This window comes from Phoxinus phoxinus, assembly GCF_949152265.1.
Source record: "Phoxinus phoxinus genome assembly, chromosome: 22".
Lineage (NCBI taxonomy): Eukaryota > Metazoa > Chordata > Actinopteri > Cypriniformes > Leuciscidae > Phoxinus > Phoxinus phoxinus.
The window spans coordinates 21,535,592-21,563,507 of NC_136897.1; the positions used below are offsets into that span (position 1 = coordinate 21,535,592).

At 36.7% G+C, this 27,916-nt stretch overlaps 1 protein-coding gene across 3 annotated transcripts; it reads left to right on the forward strand.

Moving 5' to 3' along the window:
* Positions 1 to 91: 91 nt before the first annotated feature.
* On the forward strand, positions 92 to 27,415 carry ttbk1a (tau tubulin kinase 1a). Of its 3 annotated transcripts, none has more exons than XM_079597304.1 (15): positions 92 to 242; positions 6,294 to 6,446; positions 8,332 to 8,479; positions 9,806 to 9,879; positions 10,106 to 10,246; positions 10,379 to 10,483; positions 12,687 to 12,752; positions 12,879 to 12,971; positions 13,113 to 13,238; positions 13,547 to 13,701; positions 14,487 to 14,691; positions 14,853 to 15,019; positions 15,717 to 16,260; positions 24,295 to 25,802; positions 26,076 to 27,415. In XM_079597304.1, exons 2-15 carry the CDS (start codon positions 6,378 to 6,380, stop codon positions 26,518 to 26,520), a joined length of 3,846 nt encoding a protein of 1,281 aa, XP_079453430.1. In that variant the 5' UTR covers positions 92 to 242; positions 6,294 to 6,377; the 3' UTR covers positions 26,521 to 27,415. The 3 variants fall into 3 exon arrangements, with proteins under 3 accessions (XP_079453430.1, XP_079453431.1, XP_079453432.1); XM_079597305.1 differs by lacking the exon at positions 92 to 242 and adding an exon at positions 907 to 1,533; XM_079597306.1 differs by lacking the exons at positions 92 to 242; positions 6,294 to 6,446; positions 8,332 to 8,479; positions 9,806 to 9,879; positions 10,106 to 10,246 and adding an exon at positions 11,948 to 12,044 and having other exon boundaries at positions 10,378 to 10,483.
* The last annotated feature ends 501 nt before the right edge of the window (positions 27,416 to 27,916 follow it).

The window sequence follows — 27,916 nt, forward strand, 5'->3', positions numbered from 1 at the left end:
TCCTAACTAAACTACACTATTCACGGGTTTATAATGTGCTGTCAAGAGCTCGCCAGCAGGGAGCGGAATATAGCGTCAGCATCGCTGTGGTGGAGGTCGGAGAGGAAGAGTGATGTGTGGTGCTGATGCGGGGAGCAAATCAGGGAGCATCCAGCATCCTTAGCAATGGTGGAGAGAGGTCTAAAGAGTATCCTGACGCGGGAAAAGAGGTTATGAGCCTCCGTACATAAGAAAATGAGCAGGTAATAAGCGCCTTATATTTCAATTTCGCTGTGGCACAATATGGCTGGTTCTGTGATGCCAGGCCATGACTGGAGAACCGCTGTCCTTTTAAAACAGCCCCCGTAGGAATGTAAATTCAACCAACTGCATCCATAATCTCTGCCAATAATGTTAGCATTTCCTTGAAAATAAAATAAAAAAAGGTTATTATATGCGTTTTGCTGAAATAACACAGGCCTATTGAACCCCCGGTGTTGTTTATCGGCTTCAGTTTGAGATGTGTAGTTCTGTTTGGATGCTTTTCTGTTTGGATTGGTGTCTTTACTTTTGGCATCGTTAACTATTCAGGGTTTTGTAATCTAGAGACTTCTCTCTAATTTTGTTTTGTTGAGTACGCTAGTTTATGTAACTATACAAAATGAACATTGACAACGGGTGTAGCAGGGAGGCGAAATGACAAATCCTACTATGGCGAAGACATAGCTTATGAATAATAATTAAGTCATGCTGTCGTTGCTGGCTGGGACGTAACTAATATTCATGAGTCAAGCTTTCCTCCTAGCACGATTCGTTAGTTTACTAGCGCAGCGTCTGCCTATTACCCAATCACGTAGCTGTACTAGACGAACGTAACGCAACGTAATGAATATTTATCCACAAAGCGTCCTCTACAGATTGCGAAGAGTCACTGCATGGGTGTTTGACGCGCTGCAGTGCGGACCAGCGCAAAGGATGTTGCGGACAGTTGCGTTCTGTGAGAGCTGTGCCGTTTGTTTATCAAAATTCATTGGATGTCTCGAAGATCTGGATAGAATAGCATTCATGTATATACTCTTTTAATTTTCTGTCGTTAGGAGGATTGCAATGATGCTCCATAGAGCTTGTTTATACGGCGAATTAGAGCACCTGTCTCGTGCCGGATTTGTATATTTGCTTTAACCTTGGACTTTTTGTGTCATTATTATGCATGGTTTTTGTTTAATAGGCGTGATTTTTATGATTGGATAACCAACTACGCTTCCATAGGTGTTTTTGTGGTTGTCCACTGGCTTGCGGTGCATTGTCAGTGTTATTGAAGAATGTTTTAAGTTACTGTAGCCTACATTCGCGTATTTCTTAGTAAAACGGCTATTAATTTTAGCACGTAGATAGAATTTTTGATAGATGGAACATCACTAATAAAATGATGCAGAAGTTAGGCGGTTTATGGTTTTAGGAAAGGTCCCAGCTGATGGTTTGTGTCACTGTGAGGTCCCAAATGAAGATTTCAAAACGACGGAAAAGACTGACTTTTCGTAGTCTGTGTGCCAGGTAGGGAGAGAGACTTCCAAATATATTTTAAAATATGGCATTTGCTTACTGTTTTACTAAAGCATGTGAAATAATCTGGAGTAAGGCTTGCAATGAAATGTTAGTCTTACGTAAAACATAAATATTGAATCGTCTTTTTGTGAAAAAAATGTGTACATTTCTTACAAACTTTACTCCACCTTTCTGACATAAGGGAGAATGCGGTAAGATGTGTCACCCTCACTTTTTTTTGTATTCCGATATTTTGAAAGGGTCCACCATATGTCCATCACAGGACGTCTTCCTGTGATTGATAGAAAAGTGATAATTGTATTTATTCTAAATCAGTATTTGCACGTCAAAGTACATTTTCTACAAGGCAGGTAAAATTACTTATGTTTTTATGTCAAAACAAATGTACAGAATATTAAACCTTTCTTTAAAAACTCTGAATAATGTGCAGTAAAGAGTTTGGAAAAGGATTGATATAAAAACAAAAATGTTTGTATCAATTATTTATGTTGAATACATGTTTTGTTTGTGAATTCATATTTCAATGGCCCTGTAATATAGATGATGCTTCTCATCGTATTCAGAAAACCTAAAACAAAAGTGGCACAGTTTACCCCCACTCTCCCCTATGTTTTTGAACACAACATTTATGCATTTATAAAAGCATTATATGTATTTACTGTCTTGTCTTTCTCACTGGCCCATATGTGTCCTGGTGTGTTGTAATTTGTGTATGTGTATCTGTGTCCATTCCACTGTGTTGCACATCAGTATGTTTTGTGTTTTCTTCAGTTCACAGGGCTTTCGTAACGGCGATGTCTTTTCGTAATGTCAAGTCAAAGACATATTTTTCCTTTTGCGCATCAGCTTATGATTCAATAATGCATGTATCACCTTTCTCTGGGACATTGAGTGCAAACTGACCTTTGTGACATTCATTCTTAAGGATTCAGTTTCTGTCTGACCCATGCTTGCCTTAAGATGGATGGTGAGTGTCATAATAGTCAAAAGAGGAACAGCTGATGGTTTGAGATTGTATCAATACTGACCAATGTGCCAAATCCTTGATATCTAGCACAGAGAAGGAAAACGAAACAGCCGGGACGTCATTTCAAGCACTGTATGAGCTCAAAAGTGCTCAAAACCAATTGCTTGCTAAGTATAATCCATCTCTTCTCTTGTTTTTCTGGCTTGTAGGCTGGCAAAGGAGGGTTTTGGTGTCGACTAAATTGGTCAGTTGCAAGATTTTTGTCAGAGACGTAAGGTTATTGAAGAGATTTGTGAACATGGTGAGAGAGTTACACCGTCCTTCATAGTTCCCCCCTTTCCCTTCCTGGACATGTGGCTGCACTTCACTTTTCAGAGTTTGATCACAAAATGGCTGTTGACGCTTCCCTTCCCTGGGATTCAGAGGAATTTAAATGATTATTCTTTGCTAATTGAGGTGACCTGAATGAAACCCCCTCTGCTTTACGCTCACCGTAACCTCACATCCCATGGGTCCCCTGGAACGAAACAGAAAAAAAAAAAAAACCTCACACGCTATATATTAGTGGGAATACAAGCCGCGCGATTTGAATGCTTTAGCTTTTTCGCCAGCATTACGGCCTGTGCGCGAACAACACCCGTAAGACTGTTCGGAACCTGCTTTTTAGATAGTCGCTCTTAAGGGAGAGGGTAGATAGCAGCAAATGTAGAAACTATCAAGAATATCCATCTGTCCTTTGGCCTTAAGTGGATTCCCTTTATTATGGGAATGAAGCGATAGCATTTCCACACATTGAGGTTTCTCATGCAATATCAAATTTGACATCATCTCAAAATATAGTCACAAAAGAGTGCAATAATCGGGTTCCGGAAGTTAAAATCTCATTAATTTTCTCCAAAGGGGAATACATTTTTAATGATCACTTAAAAACCTTTAAATAAAGATCTTGAGTTATGAGATTGTTAATCAATTGTATAGGCGTTTTTTAAAGCCATCAGCCCACCTTATTTCAACTGATTGTGTTGAATAATCACGTATAACAGTGGTTTGTAGAATAATCACATGCAGTATAACATTCCCGGGTGAAAAACTACTCTACCCATGATTCTTCAAAGAAGTCTCGACCAATCAGTGAATTGAAACTGCAAATCCTGCCAAAATATCGTTTAAGTGCCTGTTTACTACCATTAAGCACTGCGAATGATGTAAAGAGTCGATCTCTTTATGCTCTCAAATTTTGAAGTAAAATATATTATTTCTACAGTATAATCAACATCTATAAATCCCTAATTTTATATTTCTCATGTTTTTTTAAAATTGTCATTCGCATTGCTTCATGGGATTGTAGTTCTTTCCTTCATTAAACATTAAAAACGGTTTGGTACACTACCTGTCTTTTTGTCCGATGTTGTCATTCACCTCGTAGCTGGTTGATTTGGTTCATGGCGTATAACTCTTTAAATTAGACTTTTTATAAATCCCCATTGATGGCAAAAATACTTCCGGAACCAAGGTCGCTGAAAAAGTGGACTGGCACTGTTGCACTCAATGGAAATTGTCGATTGGCTGTAATTGAAGAGATTGGAAAGTAAGGCTATAATGGACAAAAGAAGTTGAATAGCTTCATGCTTCTACAATGGCTGTTATAGTCACAACAATATACTGCAGCTATTAAAGAGCCCATTGATAACCAGCCACTGAAGGCTGTGGAAATGCTGGCTTGATGAACTTCAGTTGTATCTGAGTGTTGATAAAGCAACACATAGTGATTAAACTCTTCACTGCTCACATTCTTTTTGCCAACTCATGTGAATTCGAACCAAACATGATTTCAACGTATTATATTTTCGTAAACAGCATCATTCATCCCTGTCACTGCCTGTATAACATTCAGACTTTCATCTTCCAGTTGTTTTCTACAAATCTCCTTGTTTGCATCTATCAAGGGTACATCAGTGCAGGTGTCAGTAACTTGGCACATGAGTTGGCAATATTACGCTCTGTCACTGTTCTTGGCTGAACTTTGTTTACCTGATGTCATAGTGCAGTTTGCTCCTAGATTGTCCATAGAGCACTTCTCTAAGATGCTGCACTAGAGACTGCAGCTCTTGACGGATGCTGGGCTGGGCATGAGTTAGCGATTGAGCTACTGAATCTGAGCCGAGCTAGGCCCTGCATGTTTAACCAACAAAACAATGGTGCTGCATGCCAAATAGCATGTTATTGGGTTATATGCATCTTTCTTAGTTTAATAGAAGGTAACTCCAAAATTGAACCTTGGTGTAAAGTTTCTATACCGCATTAAACATTTAGAGTCTCTCATTTTAGTGCTGAATTTCATGTGTTAAGAGGCTGATGTTTAATTTAAAAGTAGCGGGACAGTGGTGTTTAAGAATCCAATGACCAATACTCACTGTCAATCACCTGGTTTTAGAGTTAGAGATCGACCGATTTATTTATTTATTTATTTTTTTGACCGATACTGATTATTTTAGCTTACGTTGCTCGTAACCGATATTAAATTAAATGTTCTATTTGTGCTTTTTGACTCAATACTTATGTCATATAATTTATGCAATTACTTTACGTGTGAAGTTTGTTTGCTATTGAACACACACAGATTCATTGTTGGATACTATTTTCGACAACTTACCAGATTCTGTTGCACTCTGTTAACTAAACAATTAAGCGCTGATAACTGACTTAACAAAAAGTGTGTGAATATCTGTGAAAAGAAATATTGGTCAAACTGATTATCTATTTACAATTGCAGTAGTGTTTGGCTGCTTTATTTTAGAGATGCACAATATATCGGTTATTAGCTGATACTGGATTTTTACAGTAATTGTGCATGTTTGTTCCCCTTTTTGTAACATCGAAATGAACTGTCATTTTACACTCAAAGTTAACCTTTAAAAACACTAATAACTTAATAACACTTAAATGTAATCTTTAGCCAGTGTCAAAATGAATAGGCTATCTGTTTTTATTCTGTAAATATTAATGTTGTGATACCCAAATTCACTTGTAATATTTAAAAATGACCCATTTGTTACTGTTTTATTTTTAATAAATTTTTCACAAAATGGTATAGAATTTGAATATCAACCATTTAACACTTATTGGCCATAACATGAACATAATTATTGTCTTACCCATATTAGCCAGAATTGTAATATCAGTGTAAGCAAAATGTGTTATTTAAAAAAAAAAAGAAGCTTAATTGTAAGGTTGTTAATTAATATTTTAGATGCGTTCATAATGGTTTCTTTTAAAATCTTATCAGAAATGCTCAGTGCACATCGTAGGCTATACTTGGCCGATGTATAATAGCATGTGCTGTTAGAAATATCCTTACTGTTTGTTTGTGGGGTGTCATTACTTTTTTTTGTTTTCTAGGCATTTCCTCCACTGTTTGTGGCCATTTTATTTGCGCAGGTATTTGGGTCAAAAAGTATGTGGGTCAATGGATGTGCCTAGTAGACTTTTCTTTGTCTGCTAAAAGCATAGTAACATTATAACGCTCAAAGCAGACTTTAATGTCAGCATTTTGCCTCTTGAATATGTATCAGTAAATAACCGCAGGAATAAATTGCTGTTCTATCTCATAACTTCTTTTTAAATAAGGCATTCCAAAGCTAATCTTTGGAATGTTACCATTTGTTGAAGTTTGACTGGCAATTGCATGTAGAAGCCAGCTCAACTGACCAATAGCACGTCGGCAAGATGGCAATAGCGATGATGAATAGGTGATTTAACCCATTTTGGTGGCTTTTCACAGATAAATGGCTCGTTTAAGCTGGGGGCTGCCAGAGTGCTCTCAGGGTTGCAGTGCCTAGCACCAACTCTGCAGGACAACGCCAACATGAACGGCACTGCAGAGCAGCAGGACATTCTGCCCCCAAATTGCATGGTCAAGGAACGATGGAAAGTGGTAGGTTTATAAAAGATCAATACATGACATTTGTACACACAGGGACACACACACACACACACTGAAAAACAATTTGTGTAGAAACAATTTTCACTCAGAAATTGCAAGTAAACAAGCAATTACAAAGCAATTCACAAGCAATTACAAAGAAATGGCAGGTTAATATATATATATATATATTGTAGAACGTATGTGATCTTTGTTTTATTTAGAACTTTGAAAAATATTTTTTACAGTGTAGGTGTAATGCTAAAAAAAAAACATTCTGTTTGCTTTCACTGATTTGACCTAAATTTTAGCAGAATCCTAAATATAAATTTTTCATTGTATTTCGCAATGTTTTTTTTGTTATAAATTTCTCAAAACCCTGTATGTTTTGTTTACTTTCATGTTAAAAAAAAAAAAAAAAAAAATTCTGACATTTGGACATGAACTATTTTTGACCTAATACTGTAAATAAAAATAAATAACTTTAATTAATTAGTTTGGGTAATCAAAAAAGTAAAATACATTAAAAGTAGAAATGAAAAGTGACAGTAAAAACTTAAAGACAGCAAAGAAAAAATCAGTTGCAAATAAATGCTATTCTTTTACATTTTTCAAATGTTTTTTTGTTTTCAAATCAAACTGTCCTGGGAAAAAAATTATCATGATTTCCACAAAATATTAAGCAGCACAATGGTTTTCAACATTGATAATAATAAGAAATGTTTCTTGAGCAGCAAATCAGCATATTATAATGATTTCTGAAGGATCATGTGACACTGAAGACTGGAGTAACAATGCTGAAAATTCAAATTGGCAACACAGGGGAAAAAAAACTTTTAAAACATGTAAAATGGAGAACAGGTGTTTTACATTATGACAATATTTTACCACTAATACTTTATTATTTTACTGTATTTTAGATCAAATAAATGCAGCCTCTGTTCAAAAACATAGAATATCTTACCGACCCCAAACCTTTGAATAGTAATGCATATATATATTATTTATTTAATTAATTGATGCATTATATAATATTACTTAATATGCTAAGTTGCAGATGATATGGGGCTTCTCAACAAAAAAAAAGTATGCTGGTCCATATAGAATAGATAAAGCTTCCCATCTTTTCTCCTATGCTCTGAGTAGATTATGTAACAGTAAAGCTCTTTTGACTCCAATCACTGGGACTGTCTTGTCAAAAGACATCACAAAGAGAAAAAATTCCACAACAATTCCCAGTACAAGGTAGAAGAGAATCTTCTCACATGACTGATCACTTCCAGTCCAAGTAAATGGGCTCAAGAACCACTAGAGAACTTGACCATCAAATAGACATGATGATTTATGAGTCATTTGAAATCACAAATCTTCTGCTCGCTTTCTCCTTCGTCTAATGGAAATGTATTACTCTGTATGGTGCGGATATGAAAATTGTGACACATTTATGCAAAGCTGACTAATGTTTTTACTGCAGTGGGACTGCTGCACTATTGCGTATCCCTGATCAATAGATTTGCCCTCTAGATTGGTTATCAATGAAACAAGGATTATTCACATCTACAAAAACACGCAGATGTAGAAGAGATTCTGTTACAGTTTTATTTGTTGAGCTTGTTGTTTTAGTCTGAATTGAAATCAATATCTCAGGAGAGTAAAATAAAGGTACTATTGACGCACTTGAAATGCAAATATTGCAAAGTGCTTTTTGATGTTTCCCAGATGCCTCTTCTAAAAGACACTTTGCAATGCTGCGTGCTTTTTTATAAGATCTTTGAATATTGACAACTTTTACATTGGGAGGAAATCCCAACTGTTTCTCTGACTTTAGGTTTCCCAGCTCATACTTGAAATCAATACCGAATTAAAAAATCTTGTTCTGTTCCTTTTTGATATACAGCTGAAGAAGATAGGAGGAGGGGGGTTCGGGGAAATCTACGAGGCGTTGGACCTGCTGACTCGGGAGAATGTGGCGTTAAAAGTGGAGTCAGCTCAACAGCCCAAACAAGTCCTGAAGATGGAGGTGGCAGTTCTGAAGAAACTGCAAGGTAAGACATGGTCATCATTAGGTCTTGCTTTTTGGTACATTATCAACATCACTTTGACATTGACAAGATATCACATTGTCCGATTACTGAAGACAAATTTCCCACAGAAATGGGGGTCATTCATGTTATACAGTACCCTTTAAACTTCTAAAAACTGTATTCTTGTGTTGTAATTTAAGAAAGTTTGTCTACAAATTGCATACCAGTTTAGAATATTCTCAATCAAATACATTTGTATGCATTTAAAACATCAAAAGTGACTTATAATGTTACAAAAGATTTCTTTTTCAGATAAATGCTGATTTTTGAACCTTCTATTCATCAAAGAATCCTAAGAAAAAGTATATCATGGTTTTCTATATTAATGATAATAAGAAATGACTTCATACATCATCATATTAGCAACAAATCATCATATTAGAATGATTTCTGTAGGATCATGTGACCCTGAAGACTGGAGTAATGGCTGCTGTAATGGAGTAATATTGCACAATGTTACTGTTTTGACTGTATTTCGATCAAATAAATTCAGCCTTGGTGAGCATAAGAGACATAAAACATTTAAAAAAATCTCACTGACCCCAAACCTTTGAATGGTAATGTATATTTTAAAACCCATTCTTAAATTACCATACTGACTTCCTGCAAATTTATCATATCCATTGCTAATATTGGCTGTTGTTTTCCCATCATTATGTAACTTCCTGGAGGATGATTTGGTTAGTTAAAACACATAGAGGACTCACAGGATGAAAAGTGATATTGAGGACACAGGAAAAAAACATAAATGAATTTACAATTAAGACAGTATTCCCAAGAAAACATGTTGGAATCATTACAGAAAAGAAAGACTCAAAGAAAGACGAGCCCTGCTCTGTTTCAAAGGCTTTATAGATTAAGTTGAATGCTAGTCACATTGTATAATTTTATACAGTACTTAGCTGACATCATCATGACTGAGGCATTTATTAAAAGCTGTAAAGTCTGACCATCCCATCAGAGTGGACCATGTGCGTGGCATGTTGTATATTTAGCACTGCGAATGAAGCGGCAGTAACACAGCCTACGTGACTGCGAACATGTGAAGCTATACGCACACACACACACACACATTCTGATGATTCAGTTCAGCCATTAGTCATCAGAAAGAAGCAAAAAACAAACAAAAAAGAAGTACGTCACGTATTGGCATATAGTATACAGAAATTGTTGATTGGCCAAGTGGACATTGGTATTGGCCATTTAATCAGCCTGACTAATAATGCTATTCTTACATTTTTTTTAATATAAATTACTTGCACATGTTAATGTTATTTTCTTTTTTAGGTAAAAACCATGTGTGCAAGTTCATAGGCTGTGGGCGAAATGATAAATTCAACTATGTCGTCATGCAGCTGCAGGTAAATGGCTCCCTTTCATAACATAGTCGACGCATATAAAACCAAAGCTCATACACGGCAATGCAAATAAGTAATCCTTCATTTGAAAAATCATCATTGATCGATGAAAGTCCGTGGAACATTTTATAGTACACAACCATCACATGCTGGTTCCTCTCGAATACTGAAGCCGTCTTTTACTGGTGTTCTGGAGGTGGCTTCACTTACACTTCGTTATCACCCTCAGGGTAGAAACCTGGCAGATCTCCGGCGAAGTCAGCCACGTGGCACCTTCACCATGAGCACAACCCTCCGCTTGGGAAAACAGATTCTAGAATCCATTGAAGCCATTCACTCTGTTGGCTTTCTCCATCGAGACATCAAACCGGTAATATCTAATAGCTTGCCTGAAAATGTAATCACCTTGTAATCATGTGTCTTATATTAAGATATTGCAACACTGTCATTTGATTTCCAGAAGTGATTTTATTGATCAAGGATGTATGGATTTTCTTTCCAGTCAAATTTTGCCATGGGAAGGCTGCCTTCAACATACAGGAAATGTTACATGCTCGATTTTGGGCTCGCACGACAGTATACAAACACCAATGGAGAAGTCCGACCGGTATGTCCCAGTTTAATTCCTTTTCAGTATTATTTAATTATTTACTGGTTAATAATGCTCATTTGTTGTATGCGCTGAATAAAAGTACATGTTTCCTGCATGCATTGCAATGAAATATGACATTTCTGTCAATCAATATTATTGGTTACAATCCAACCGTGATATTAAGTTGTCTTTTGATTGACCCCAAAGGTCTGGTTTTATTAAGAAGCGCCAGAGATTTATTTGAGCAATAAAAAGCAATATTCACTGTAACAGTGCAGGCTGGCAGAGAGACGAGCTTGAAAGCTCATGAGAGGTTTACAGAGCTCTCTGAATCAGGCACTGGGCTGTTTCCTCTTTTAGCTCATCACAAAGAGTCGTTTGCACATGTTCCTCTCTTCTCCATCCTTCACACTATCTCTCTATTTCTCTGTACGTGCAGGTTTTAATGCAGCGGTATGAATATTTAATAAGACTGCATGCATCAGTGAGCAATGCCCCCAGGTTCAGCCTGAGAGAGTGTAATATTTTCAGTCTCTCTTTCTCTCTCTCTCTCTCTCTCTCTCTCTCTCTCTGGCTCTCTGGCTCTCTCTCTCTCTCTATTTCTCCGTCTTTCTCTTTCGCCGTTCCTTTCTGCCCAGCTGAGTCAGCTGCACTCATTGATTCAGGCAGGAAACTGAGTGTCATCCTTTAGTCTATCTATCTATCTATCTATCTATCTATCTATCTATCTATCTATCTATCTATCTATCTATCTATCTATCTATCTATCTATCTATCTATCTATCTATCTATCTATCTATCTATCTATCTATCTATCTATCTATCTATCTATCTATCTATCTATCTATCTATCTACTGTATCTCACTCACTCACTCACCTGGGCAATGCAGTGCTGCAGCACTAAAGTGGTTTGGCTCTGTTTTTCTCCTGCAACCTTCAGGAGTTGTTGTCTGTTCCTGCAGCAGATTGACAATTTTGCTTAGGTTGATTCACAAATACCTCTCCAGACCAATTAATAACTTTATAATGTTGAACAAATGACTAAAACCAGACTGTAACTTTACTGTGAAGAAAATTCTTCACTTTAAATGCAATTGCAGCATGTTTTTTTATCCATTCTGTGGTATCCATTCATATTTATGAGATCCTACAAAAAAACTTTTTTAGGATTATAAATAGTTTTGGTGTCCTCAGAACTGTATATGTATCTTTTTTTGAAATGCATACCGTATGAATAGGACAATGAAGGTTCAGAGTCATATGCTGCCATGTTTGTTTGTTAATCTTTGTTAATGTTTGTAAATGTTTAAAATTTTACCCCATTTTTTAAATCTAGCTACTTATTTGTTATACTAACATTTTCCTATTGACAGCATTTGAAGGACATTGCATGGGGTCATTTGTATAATTTTGCCTGGTGCAAATGGACATTATTTCTGCTTTTTCTTTTGTTTGACCATCTTGTCTTATTTTTGCAGTTTTCGTTTGGGGTTTTAAGTTATGAAGTGCATGTCTGACGTATTTCTCCATCTGTTCCCTTCTCCCCACACTCTCACCAATGGAAAGACTTTCATTGTGAGTCACTTCATGAAGTTCTCATCTTTGCTTTATATCTGACCTCATGTTTTTTTCATTTATAGCATATATATATATATATATATATATATATATATATATATATATATATATATAAATGCATTAGAAGAGTTTGGCATTAAGTTCATCAAAAGTGCAGTTTCTCTAATTGTCAGTAAAAGAGTGAACACGGTAAGAGAAAATGAACTGCATCCAATTGAAATGTCATTTGTTCTGCAAAATAGATGCTACTTGTCATGTCATTTAGTTAATCATAAATAAATTAGTTGATTTGGTTTGTAAGAAAGTCCCATTGGGACTAATACACACTCATGCACGCACAGACACACAGGTAAATTTACGTGACGGAAGGTGTTTACCTTTTGCGTTGCGTGTTCAATGTTCTGGAAGAATGGAACGCTATGTTCAGTAGAGTGTGTGTTGTGCATTGTGTATCCCTCTCCTGTTGCTACAATACCACTAAAACAGAAATTAAATGAAAAATGCATAAAATATACACAGGAATATTTTTGTCTAATTTGGTTTGATTTACCTAAATATATATATAGAAAATTCTAAGTAATACAGATGACGAAAATAAAATGCAAAAATAAAAATTTCCTAATACATTTCTGCTTTTAGCCCAGAACTGTTGCAGGATTTCGAGGGACTGTCAGATATGCATCTGTGAATGCACATAAAAACAAAGTAAGTGCTTAGTTTATGTCTACTTATGTATTTATATCAAACAATGTATTTTACAGGATATACAATAATCTAATGTTATTTACCTATTCATTTTAATGGAATTCTTGTGGGGGGGTTTTATTACAGGAAATGGGTCGCCATGATGACTTATGGTCATTGTTTTACATGCTGGTTGAATTTGCTGCTGGGCAGCTGCCGTGGAGGAAAATTAAAGACAAGGTGCTCTGACTTTTCTTGCCTGATTTGAAAATCAGTGTTTGTTATGTCGTTTTTTTTACTCGATTTTTTACTTGAAATTAAGTTTTATTTTGTATCAGACCACCATTGTTGAAATGCACTGTTGTCATCTGCATCATTTAGGAGCAGGTGGGTCAGATAAAGGAGCGATATGACCATAGGATGCTGCTTAAACACATGCCATCAGAGTTTAATGTCTTCCTGGAGCATGTTTTAGCCCTCGACTACTACACCAAACCAGACTATCAGGTACTAGAATAAAAACTCTAAATATCTTATTATGTTTACTAAATAGATGTGTACCAAAGAGAATACTAAAATAGATTTTTATATTGTTACTTCAATATTTTTAAAAAAGTTTTTCCTGTTTATTTGACTGTTTATTTATTATATTTATTTTATATATTGTACATCTACTGTATCTCTCTCTCTCTCTCTCTATACATGTCATATATATATATATATTAAACATTGTATAACAATGTATAAGAATTACATGGATACATTTCATCATACAGATATGAGTAGTCTTTACTAAGGTGTCTTTTCTGTGTCAGCTCCTGATGTCAGTGTTTGAGAACAGCATGAAAGAACGCATCATCACAGAGAATGAGCCATATGATTGGGAGAGAAGTGGGACGGACTCCATGATGTCTGCCACCACACCGTCAGCAGCGCAGCAGAACACACGGCCTACAGCGGCTATGGTTGGGTAAGATCCGCATGCATGTGTGAACACATCACACGTCATGTGTATATGCCTGTGGACGTGTGACCCCATCCATCCATCCATCCATCCATCCATCCATCCATCCATCCATCCATCCATCCTTATGTACTCTAACACACAAATGCACCACGCTTTACAAAACCCACACTTATTCACAGGCAGCCTCTCGAGGGATTTTGTTACTTGTCGTACATTGTCACATAAAAGCCGCACAGATGGATGAAAGGCATGATTAACGTCTGAAATACTCAAGCAACTGAAAACACAAGGGACAAGCTTGAATGTGTTGTCTTATTTGTTTTTCTTAATTACTGTTATTTGCATACTGATACATTTTGCAAACTGATTTATTAGTCACAAACATCCAATGCTTCTTGGAACATTGTGGTTTGTGTTCGGTAGGTTTACATGTTCAGAGAGGAGAACACTCACTTCTGATGGAAATGTCACTGACTTATTTTAGTCTATTGCAGTTTTGGAAAGGCAGAGTTGTTGTATTGCTCCAGGACATGAAGAACATTTTACCATGAAATAGAAAAACATCTGATGACTTTTAAAGGAGTTCCTCCTCTGATGCTTCTTCTAGAAAGCTCTGGGTGATATTTACAGAAAATGACTCTATAAAGGTGAAGCATGTCATAAACAGATTTTTTTTTTTTAAACAAACCCAAGTAGGTTTCCCGAAACATTTTCTAAGGTCATTCAGGGTAAACTTTATTTTGATTGTGATTGTATTTATTGATTGTGATCTTTTCTTAAACTTTTAGGGTCATAAATGTGACCCAGATGCCTGGTGACCTTCAGAGGGAAAATACAGATGACGTTGTGCAGGACGAGCACCTAAGCGATCAGGAAAACGCCCCTCCGATCCCCTCTGGCCGGCCAGCTGATGGTAGTCAGTTACCCACTGACGCAGATGGATGGGAGGAGACAGACTTTAATCGCAACAAACTCAGGATTAACATTGGAAAGGTGCAGAGCACTCCAATGAATATAATCCAATCAAATGCTTTTTCATGATCATATTTTAAAAAGCAATTTTGTTTATTTTAAAACCAATTAAACATTAATCCATTTGAAGTTTTATAAGTCCGTTTTTTTTATATTTTACTTTATATGATTTTATGTTGCAGGGAGGTCAAGAGGAAGATGGTAGCCGGGGTGTGTGTCCTGTGTCGCCACAACGGGGAGGGTTGGACTCTCCGGGTATGCAGGTGCACTCACTCAGGTACCGACGGGTCAACAGCCCTGAATCTGATCGCATATCGGCCGCTGATGGACGGGACGGTTACGGGCAACGGTGGGTCGGATTTTTTGTATTAACTCAACCAGTCAGAAGTTAGATAACAAACTATCTGTTTTATAATATTAGCTTGACTGTTTGGAGTCATAATACATCTTGTGATGCTGTTATTGCACTTACTTTATCTATTGAGTTCCACATGTAAAGAGATTAATAATATAATGAGTAGGCTATTTTCATTGATTACATTTTTATTCACTGCATTATTCAAATCAAGGCATTACAACATGATTAATTCATATACACTACTGTTTAAAAGTGTGGGGTCAGTAAGATTTTAAAAATAAGAATAAATTTAATTTAAGAATAAATTACATTTTAAAATATAATGAAAAAGAAAATAGGTATTTTTAATTGTAATAATATTTTTAAATTGTACTGTTTTTACGGTAGTATAGTAAAAAAAAAACTTAGATTTTCCAGCAAAAATAGCATGTGTATATATATTTTTTTATAAATAACGTGTATATATTTTTCCTCAAATCAAAGGAAAAAATATTTATACTACCGTAAGAAATATTTTTTTATTCTATTTTCCAGCAAAAATAATGTGTATATATGTATGTATGTACATATGTATATGTATATATATATATATTGTTCCTGTAATAAAATATAATATTGTGCTCATACTGCCCATTCATACTTTTTGCATCATTTAGCATCATAAATTAATTATTTATTCCTTTCTCAGCTCTCGAATGGACATCCTGGGTTCTCCTTCACGGCATGTTTACTCCTCCCAGCCTGCTCAGATGCTGTCCATCGACGGTTGTCGCGGAGACCGTGGTCGTAATGAGGCCTCTGCATCAGTGGACCAGGAAGCCCACAGCAATGCCTTCATCCGCTCCGTCCCACTCGCGGAAGAGGAGGACTTTGACAGCAAGGAGTGGGTTATCATAGACAAAGAAACGGAGCTCAGAGACTTCCACCACCTCCCAGGAGCCGAACCCACCACATCCGGTACCACGGATGAGGAGCCGGAGGAATTACGCCCTCTGGAGGAAGGAGAGGAGCGGAGGAGACATAGAGGGACAGATCCGTCAGTCAGGCCCAAGACGTCACACGGCGACCGGACGACACGAGGCATGCTGCCCCTTACAGAGGAGGAGGCGTCCAGGAGGAGCGGGAAAGGCCAGTCAACCTCAGCGGAGAGCCCTGTGCAGTCGCCCTGTCACTCGCTGCCCTCCGGACGGCCACGGCGGAGAGAGTCAGAATCCAACGGACCTCAGAGACAGGTAAGATTATCCTGACTAACCTGCCCTGACATTCTTAGCCTAAAGATGGAGTGCATTGGTGGGTTTAAGGTGAGTGAGGCTGAAAATATTTGATGGTGGTAAAGAAATCATGAGGTCCAGTTAGAAGCGCTATAATAATTTGTTTGTTTACAGACACTTTTATTTTTATTTATTTTTTACATGTATCATTCTTTGGATGCGGTGTGGGTGCAATGTTTTCGAGCTCATGAGCTGCTGAGGAAAAATGGTCTGGATAAGATTTCTAAAATTAGATCAGGAAAAGGATGCTTATTCACAAATCAGCTTTATCAGCGGAGTACTGGATTTTATCAACTAATAATGAAATAAATGACAGTGAAATATCAGATAAGATGGCAGGAACACTATACTGTAATTTTTTATATATTACATTGCATCTTGCTATTTTGTTACTTCTCTGCTTGCAAATTAATAACAGATATTTTCAAAATGATATTATTTAAAAAACATTAATTCAAAATATTTGATGTTTTACAACAAATTTATACAAATTCAATACAAAAATGTTTATATACAGTATATACACTACCATTCAAACGTTTGGAGTCAGTAAGATTTTTTTAAAAGATATTAATACTTTCATTCAGCAAGGAATTTATCAAAAGTGACAGTAAAGATATTTATAATATTAAAGATTTCTATTTTATATAAATCCTGTTCTTTTGAACTTTCTGTTCATCAAAGAGTCCTGAAAAAAAGTATCATGCTTTCCACAAAAATATTAAACAGCACAACTGTTTTCAACATCGATGATTATGAGAAATGTTTTCCATCTATTAAAATAGAAAACATTGATTTAAAACTGTAGCAATATTTTTGTTTAAATAAAAAGCATAAAAAGACTGAAACAAAAAATGTCTTACTGATCCCAAATTTTTGGACAGTTATGTATATGGGATGAATGATAAATCGGCCACATATCGTTATCGGTCGATAAATATTAGTTTTTAATGTTATCTTTATCGGCTCGATGAGAAAATGTTGCCAATATATTAACGTAAATAATGGATTATTTCCTTCAGCTGAGTCACTTCCGATGTGCACTGTTCGCCATGATAGTTTTGAATTGTTTGAAATATGATTGCAATCACTTCAAAAAAGGAGGGTAACATGCGCAGTACAAGTCTGTCATATAGGCTACATAAAATTATAATGAGAACATTATAATTGTGTGCTTGGGACATGGCTTTTAATGGTGAGACTTTTGTTTTTGTAATCAGGCTCTCAAAATGATATCGGCCAATGGATCGGTTATCTGCTTTTAAATATAAAGAATTATCGGTTATCGTGCCAGCCATAATTTTCATATCGGTGCATCCCTAGTTATGTGTCTGTATGTAAATGTTCTTTTCAGCCACCACACAGAGAATGACCTACATCAGGAATTTCTTGTACCTTTTAGAAATTTGTCGACTTTCCACTTGTTCCAAGAGCGAACATGAAATACTGGTTCCAGAGACATGTGCAGGAGATTTGGTTTAGCTTAAGTCCCGTTATAGCACTTTTTCAATTTTTAAAATAGCATATCTGTCTTAAAATCAACTTTAATCTATATAAAGCCAGTGCTTTGTGATGGGCCGGTGCTATTGTCTCTACTTTTTACAGGGTGTGTGCCTATTTCTTTCTCCCTTTCTTCTCTCTCCATCTGTCACTCTCTCTTTAATTCACTGTCTGACACACAGACTCATGCCTCATCTCTTCTTTTCTGACCATCAAACATTTGGTTTTCACATGATTTGCTACAATGTAATGATTCTTCTTTGTTCATGGTTTTTTGGAGAACGTTTGTATGCAGAAGTTCAGCTAAGGGGGTATTCAAACTGTTTTAAGGTCATGTACACACTACAAAGCTTTGATCGGGTATCATTTTCATATGTAAAGAATAAGGAGTCTTTCGTACTACAGTTTTGTGATATGGTGGTAACCATAGTGATTTTTTCACACCCTGCGATTGTAAACAAGAAACATGGATACCAAACAGTGTTAGTGACTGATTACCGTGCCATTTGTTATGAAATCATTTATGCACATTAAGCTGATTTCATTGCATTAACTAGCTGCTCAGTTTAGTTCTGATCGCACTACATGGATTTAAATAAAATTCAGTTGCTGCAACCTTAAAGGAATTGGTCACCCCAAAATGAAAATTCTGTCATTTACTCACCTTAATGTCCTTTCAAAACTATATTTCTACTATACTTTCTTTTCTGGAACCTAATTTTTTTTTTTTTTTGTCAAAGTCAACCAAAACTGGTTGGCAACATTCTTTAAAATATCGTCTTTTATGTTCCACAGAAGAAAGAAAATCATACAGGTTTGGTACAACATGAGGATGAATAAATAATGACAGAATTTTCTTTCTTTTTTTGGCTGAACTATCCTATTTAATATTCTAGAAATTATTTAATTGTTTAATTCGGTTGTCACTCCTGTAATAACTGAACTCAATATGAAACAAATGGTATTAAAAGTAGCTGCAGTGTGTACATGGCCCAAATTTCTTCTCTTTTATTCTTTTTTCCTTTCCAGATAGAATAACTAGGCTAGATGATTTCTTAAATCTTCAGAAATATCCGGGGGTTTTTCAGCAGGTTTTTCAGAACAAAACACAAAAAAACTCTGTGAGGGTAAACCAGACCTTTGCTAATTAGATTTCGGGGCTGCGTATTTCTTGTCCTTCAGAAAAACACTTTTCTTTTTCTTTTTCTTCTTCTTTTTTACCTCAATACTGTGTTTGTGTCTTTGACTGCGTTCAAAATGAGGGGTCTATTGCTGAGCGTTTCTAAAAAAAAATTCAACTCTGGCTGTTGTCTGTCTTTTTAGGACGCTCAGCACTAAACCATTCAGTAAAATTCTGCACTAATTCACATTAAAGTTATTCATTTTCATATTTTAATGTTTGTCATCCCTCATAGTCCAAAACAAAATGTGTGAGAAGATTTCAGACGCTCTTTACCACTAGGGTGAGCCAGATGACATACAGTAGACCAGCAGTTTTGCTCATCTTAAAAGTTAGCTAGTTTATAGCTAGTTTATTCTTCTCATTTACCCATAAGGAAATATAGCAGAGAAAAAAAATTCTGTGGCATTTTTCTAAACTCTGTTTAGAATAACTTGCCCCTTACATTGTTTCGCTGTAAACACAGTCACAGCCTTTTCAAGCTGAACTGAGATTGCTGGATTGTCTCTTTTGTATGATAGCCAAAACCTCAAATCAAAACAGATGAGGATGCTCATTTTCCCAGCAGTCTTCACCTTTTAAATGCCCACTGCCTTTTGCTCGGCCTTTCGCTCAAAATCACGTATGACACGTTGATTTCACCCACGGAGAAAATACCAAGGCTGCCGCTGGAGCCACAAAAGAAGAGTGAAAGAGGTGTTTGCGGTAAGCACAGTTTAGGCTAGTCCCTTTTGTACCTGTTTGATGAACTTGCTCATTGTTTTTTCTTATTTGACTTCTGTCTGTCATCATTCTATCCATATTTACCCATTTTTATCCATGTGTGTTTGTGTTTGTATGCCTGACCATTCATTTTTCTTAAGTTGTCCGCATTTACGACGACGGTGTGATGATACCGATCGGTAAAATGGTTAAAGTACTTTCTGTCTGGAATCTCTCTGCTCATTGTCTTATACATGGTCACATGTGGCACATTTTTGAGAGGTGGATCTGCATCAAACGAACAGCCTCTGTGGAATAGAGGCTCTCAATGTTGGCTGCCCAACCAAAAAGAAAAAAACATAGCTATCCCTTTAGCTTTGTCTCTTGTGAAAACTTGTTTCCAGGCAACCCATTGTAGGTCTGTGTAAAGAGAGCCCGTTCCTCTCTTTCCTCTGAGTGTCTGGCGTTCTCCTCACTGCATGCGACTGGGGAGATGCCTTAAATGTTACAAATACAAATCATCTGTTAAGCTCGTGAATTTCAACGCTGGCTCTTTCTCGTTTTATTTCAGCTGGATGATGACAGGCCTCACACGGGCCCGCGCTCCAACCAGCTGCGACGTCTCGCCTCCTACGTCTTCTCGTCCTCGACGTTGGAGACTGAGCAGTACCCTCACGCCGGAGGATCCTTCATCCAGCGCAGCCGGTCGGCCGAGAGCAGCCCAGCTCACGGTAACCTCCGATCGGGCTCGAGGCGTCACGCTCCCCTGCAGCCGCCTGGAAGTCCGCGCAGCAGGCACTCCATGCTAAACGTGTCCCGCGTGCAGATCCAGCAGATGCTGGCCAAACTGATGAACAAAAACAGCTGAGGAAAGCTGATGTAGTCTCTTCTCACACAGCGATGTGAAAGACTTTTGTTGTTTTTTTAAAGGATGAGGAATTCTTTTTTGGGAAAGCTGAAGTCTTTTCTGATGCAATAAACTGTAGAGGGCTGTAAGAAGGGAACGACGTGTTAAAGGGGATGCCATGCTTTTACACACACTGTTCATATCTCGCACTTTCTGCTTGTTATGAACAAACGCTTTAGTCATTTTAATCACTCTGTGAGTAAATAAATCACAATAGATATAGCGAACTATAGATATTTATAGCCAAAATTCAGTATCTGCAGTGGCTATTCGTACCTCAGTTGCATGTGTTGCATTTGCAGCTGTGGTCAACCTGAAACATACCGCTGCCTTTAATAATGCAAGTTATGTCATTGTCTTCCATGCAAAAAAACATGAAAAACTTGGTGGGTTTTTTTGTCATGTTTTAACATTTTTAGTATTATAATTTACCGGTAGGTTATCAAACATGTTCTAAGCCATCATCCATAGTACATAATGTTCCTTACCTACACAGGCTTTTAATTTGACAAAAAAAAATATTTTTTCTGTGCTCTAAAGGTGCTTTTGCCTCACAAAGGAGATGTTATGCAAGTTGAATGAAAGTGTTTTAAATATAAAATGGAACCATAGGAGCAAAAGGGAATAATATGTCTATGCTTTTATAACCAATGAAGTGGCATGCTGGAGTCTGGTTATCTTTTACAAACGAAATATGAGATAAATGAGAAACTGTTGTGTCAGTCATACAGGAAATGAAAGAACAGCATTTTGGTTTCTCTGCCACTGATTAAAATTAGTAGGCTATAGCCATAAATTAAGCAAAAAAAAAAAAAGTGCATATATATATATATATATATATATATATAAATGAAAGCAGTTTCCATTAAATAGCATCTTTTTTTTCTTTTTTTTTGCGGAATTAGGAAGGAGTGTAGATAAAAGCTTCCATATCTTATTTAATCATATATTTATGTGCATAGAGCTTTGAATGCACTGTGTACGCATTATATCTCATTAAATACCTCCTAGTTAGTCTTGGGTTGGATGCATCGTTTTGTGTTGTATGTTATTGAGTAGCAAATGTATGTAGAGACTGCTGTAGGGTCTTTTGTGTACTGTTCTCACTATTGCACTTTAAAAAAGACACCGAATTGGAGCCATAGCTGTTTCCTTGGCGATGTGATTGATTGCAATAAGATGTGAACGGTGGTTTTGAATTGAGCGGTACAAGATTGTCATTTTCTCAATTAAAATCCACTAGTGTTTATACTGAAAAAAGGAACTGAAAATACGGGCATATTCTAGAAAATATTATGTACATTAGACATTTAGTGATTAAATAGCACCTTCGTTGAATAAACTTCATTTTATGGATGTTGGTGGCTTAAGTTGTTTTAAACAACCTAGGCTTGAAAGTTAAATGGCTCTTGGAGTGTTATTGTTGTAGCAGGCAGAGAACTTTTGGCAATATAACATAAGATGCATGCCTGGATTGTGAAAGTTGATGGAAAATGTATTTATACTTTCCTTTTGTCAGGAAAGAAAAATGATATTGTCATTAATTGTTTAGAAAACCATAACATTCGCTAGATTTTTATTTATTTATATTTTTTTAAACGACTGGACTAAAAATTAAACTGCTTTCTTGTTGCAAAAGAAGTGTTTTTAAACATATTAGAAACATGGGAATTCAGAAAAAGTGTATTCGAAAATCTGTTGTTTGTTCACGCAAGCATACAACTTAAGTCAGTTTTGGAGTGTGTACGGCACCTTTATATGATTACATTTTCTCAATTGTGCATCTTCTGTCAGTGAATATTGAAATTGTATTAGAACCGAAACAATACATTTCAAAAATGACTTGGTTTTTGTATATGTTTCTGGTACTGTCACAGTCATGGCTTCTCACATGAATGTACTGTTATATACCCAAACAGGCTGCTAACTCTTGCACTTATTTTGCACATTTGCTTTTGCCTGGATTACATCCATATGTTTAGCTGTAGTTTTACAGTAATGGCACCGACATCAACGGTGCAAGAAAAGTCGTTATTGTTGAGACTGTCCAGGTCTGTTGACTGGTAAGTACTGGAAAGACAGTGCAGTTTAAAACCTTATTTTTGCATGACTAACAAATGAAGTTGGTCCATCAAAGCAAGTAAAACTAAAACAATTTTGTATGGCTTATGTTATGCCTTATGTTTTCATGAATTGTATATTGATTATTGATTTACATACTAAGTGATCAACAGAGCAAATCCCGTTGTCTTTTTTAAAGCAAAATATTCAGTTGACAACATTCAAAATATTTAATTGACAAATAAATTTGCATTTAAGCATGATTTTTTTTTTTAAAGATCTATCATTACAAAATGTTAGCATGGCCCATATGTTTTTGTACAAGATTTTCTTTTAGTTTTAAGTACTGTTTACAAAAATTTCGAAGGCCTTTTATTTTATTTCTACCTGAACATCTGCATGTGATGCTCTGAAATACCAAAAATAAATTATTTTAGTCTATCACATCCCACTACACTGCTCTTATGAGTTTTTGATGGTTTTACTTTATGCCTATACACAATGCCTTTGTCACAATAACACCTTTAGGATGGAGGAAAATGCTGTATCATAGCTGTAATGTGCATGTTGTATGATATATTGTTGATTGCAGGGTCATTCTATATAATGTATATAGTGAGATGTGATGGATCAAGGACGTTTGGAGCATAATCATGTCCGCAGGGAGTGATAATCTTAGCTTAGTGTTGTGAGAAGCTTCACTTGAACTACAATGAACTCTACTGTTGACACCGATACACAGCTGAAAAGCAACAATGTACACAGAACAAGCTCTTGAAGCAGGAGCTGATACAAGCACCGACTGTTGTCAATATTTAATGTATTCAGTATATTTGCAATTAAAAACAACTATGTGTCAATGGTAACAGCGCTAATTTGAAAGTGTGTGCTGTTAAATAACAGTGTAAAAATAAGTTGCAGAAGGTTTTATTTAACTTTTTATGTAACCAGGCAAGTAATTTAAGAGCAAGATTTTATTTACAATGACAGTCTGGTATTGCTATGTACTGTAAATGGGCTGTGATCTGTTAGATTGATGTACAATAAGCATATTACCTTTTCTATCACAATATCACTGTACAGTATGCTTGTAATATTTCCAAGTTAAGCATGTATTTTAAACTTTTTCTAAATGATAGGATAATTGTACATATATATCTAAGAAAGAGAAATTAAATCAATACTGTATACATAAAAGCATGTTATCTGGTTGGTTTTAGTCTGTATGTATTGTATAGAAAACCTGTATGTTGGATACACTTGAAAAAAAAAAAGCAAAATATGACTGGCTGCTGTAAAATGTAAAATTCTTTAACACATTTTTGTGCCTTTTTTATGTATGTAATCTAGACAATCTTAAAAAGCTTGTGTACAATTTAAACATAATTAAAGTCTTTGAGAAAAAAAAATTATTGTGTGGTTGTATAATGTATAGCAATGATTTTATCTATTATAAAATAATAAAATGATTAGTAAACTCATTTATGAAGTACAGTATGTCCACATATACAGTAAGTATAGTGTTGCTGGAAAGTGTTTTCCAGGAATATCTCATTGAACAGGATCTCGTTGTTTCTCATAATTTTTCTTACACTGCCTTACCAATATGGTTTTGTAACTTTAGCATTTTTATGTTATCCTTTAGGGCCCAACCCCGAGTGAGCCTCTATTGTCACCTACTGACTACAGGACTAAATCCCCATCCTCTGAGAAGGAGATGTTTCATATCCTTCCTAAACTGCAGGCTAAGAGAGGCGACTTCCTCACCGTCATGCTTACAGGAAGCCTACACCAGCGACGGGCCTTCACAGCCACACCGCCTGAAACACAAGATGAGGGACCCAGAGATGACGATGTCACGAAGAGTGAATCTAGTAGTGGCGCAAGCGAAAAGAGCACTGAACGTAGTCAAGATGGGGCTCCTTCCACCTTAGTGGCTGATGATCCGCACAAGGAGCCAAAAGAGCCGGGTTCTGTTGCTGAAGTAGATCCTGACCAAGAGGACGTCTCGAACACCCTTGTTTTGTTTTCACCAGGAGACACAAAGAAGTCTCCCAATGTTATAAATGCGATGGATGTGGATCAAGCTGTGGCAGGATCTGATGCCCCTCAAAATGAGCAGGTGGATGAAGTTGATCGACTAGAGGTACAGGTCCAGGAGGACATAAAGCAGGCAGAGAGGTCTTCAGATGCAAGGCAACCTGATGCAATTAGTGTTGAGCCATCCATACAAACATCTAAACTGGTGGTAACTGTCTCCGCAGCTTTGGTGGCCTCAGCCTCAATTGCATCACCCCCTTTCTCCAAAGTGGAGCGAACTTTTGTACAAATTGCAGAGACAACCCATCTGAATGTCATGTCTTCCAGTGGTGCACAGGTTCTTGAAGTTTTAGAGGAGGTTGAAGGCAAATCACAATCCAAGCCGATAAAGGACAAGTCAGTCCTTTCTCAAGAGCCAGGAGGAGTTGCAGCATGTGTCCAGTCTGAAGTGACCTCTCAGACTCTTACAGAGGAACCTCGGGTACTCAATGTTCTGCATGGGTTTTTGCCAAATGAGACTGCTAAAAAAGGGGAAAGTCTTGTGGTTCCTCTACTCTTAGAGTCTAGGGAACCCATCCATCAAGGTTCATCAACTGAATTCAAACAGGATAAACAACTAAAAGAGGAATATCTAGAGGAGAACACTGTACCTGAAAGTGTCTCTAAAACTCCACGACCAAGGAGCAAAAGTCGAATTCCTATCCTAGTCCCAGAAGAAGAGGCAGGATCTGAACAACCCCTGCCCACCAAAGAGCGACTGCGTAGAAGAGCCATGCAGCAAGACCTGGCCCGTCAAGCTGTAGAAAGACAACGTCAGGGCCGCTGGATGAGACTAAATTCCAGGACTTCTTCCTCACTATCTTCTGGAGACGAGCCCAAGAGACCTTCAGAGACTCTTTCTACTACAGGCTCAGAGGAAGATATTCACGTATCTGATGATTCTGTCAAGAAAGTCAAGAAGAAGGCTGAGGAAAAGTACCAAACAGAGTGGCACAGCAGGATCCCACGGCCAGTTACCCCAATAAGAAAGCTTTCAACTAAACTAGTAGTAGTGGCTCCTGTTATCCAATCTGAAGATGGAAATGCAAAAATAGAACAAAAGGCAAGCAATGGGTAAGTTCACTTCAAACATGTTTGACAGCCAGGGTTGTGCACCATTAGAGAATCAAATTGTGAATACATTGAATTTGAATTTCTTTGGATTGCAACTCCAACTCAAATTCCAATTCAGTTTTCAAATAGGATGAAGAACATTTAAATGCACACTTAAGAATTGAATGGGAGCCATTTTTTTTATTCAGAATTTTACACAATCCAGTTGACAGCATACCAAAAGTATGTAGCCTATATGGTAAATTAAATCGTATTTTGTTTTATTCACCTTAGGTCAAAGGTACAACCACAATCAGGATCAAGTGCTCCACCACTTCACACAAGATCAAAATCAACATTATCTTGTTCTACCAAGCCAAGTGGAAGCAATCGCATGCCTCTCTCCTGTATTCCGGCTTCGTCTCGTCGCAGCTTAAGCACCACAAACTGCACTTTCTCTTCAACCCGTATAGCTAGTCCTTCGCCCCATAGGTTACCCCTACGAACTGCAGTTAGCGAATCTCGCAAGCAGCCGTTTGCCCTCCGTACCACTGTGGATCTCCCACTGAAGTCTAGGACTACTACTTGCAGTGGTCCTGCAAAGGACGCCAAACCATCACCAAACCAACCCACCAATACACCTGTAAGGAATCAAACCAAAGCTTCTGCTCATTCGAAGAACACAGTACCCGTGAAAAGGGAAAAAAGCACAAGCAACAAAACAGCTGCAGCCAGATAAGACACTGTGACTGCTGTTTACTGGGATTGTTTCTTCTCAATTACTTGAACATATTGCCTCAACATGTAATCGGCCCCATTGACCAAAATTAACCTTTTTAATTCATTTAATGTTTTTCCTAATCTATGAATGGCTATAGTTCTAATTTTGGATTCTGCACCAAATCATTTTATGTTGTACTATAATGGTAAACAATGTAGAACTGTCACTTTACTGGAAGTTCTTTGGAATATAATGAAGGAAGTGTCACATTTAGCTTAATCGGTGCTATACTGTATACGTGTTGTTCTGTTGTGCATATTTAATTCAATATGTTTTTGAAGGTGTACTTTATTATTAGTTAGATGCCAAGTTGTCTTTGACCCTTGACACACAATAATAATGTATAATTATTTACAACATCTAAATCAATCATACAGTATATTATGTGTATTTAGGCAGCACAAATTATTAAACCACCAGACACACAGAACATTGTAAAATCTGCCACATATCCAAGGACAAATGCACAAATTTCCTCTGGTCTGCAGCTCGGCCCTCTTTGTAAACCTTGTGGTGATGGGCATGCCTTGTCTTTAGCTTGTTACAAGTGTTTGATGATACTGCTGTATGCTTGTATATATTCTTTTCAGTATTTCTTGCAGAGACCTCTTTATTTTTATCAGGCAAAGGAAATGGTAAAGTATTTGGGTTTTAGTTTTCTTAAAGGAATATATTGTGGGTTCTACACTGAGTTATCTCATTTTCTAAGCATGGCAGAAATCACACATTATTAATAATTGTCAATACGGATTATTTCTAAATGAACAATTTTCACCTCTTTTGCTCTTATTACAATGGTGAGATGTTAAGTGAGATTTCTGTTGGAACATGGAGCATAAAATGATCAAGTCTTAGTCGTGTTATGTTGTTGTTTTTCTACAAGTGACACATTCCACGTTCTTCCCAGTTGTTGAAAACATTTCCGTTTTTGCAGGTACATGTCTAATTTGCGAAAAACAAATGAGGAGTCAGTCAACTCGCTTGTGTTACACGTTATATATACAGTATACACACAGATTTGGAATTAAGAAAAAAATTAAGTATAATAAGTGACTTTAACTTGGCCAATTAGAGTTTGGTGAGTATTCATTTCTACTCTGTTTCATGTACATTTAACTCCAACAATATAACACTAAATTAAGCCATGCTTTGTACTTAGTATATACTTTCCTTACAATCTTTAAGTAAACAATACAGTAAATATTGTGTGGACAACATTTCTACATAATAAAAGTAATGTGGTACCCAGCCTAACACGAGAGACCTCAATACTCGGTGCACAATACACAGTAACGGTAACATTCGTTGGATAATTTTTTAGTATGAATGTGTCATTTTGAGTAAAATGAACTCC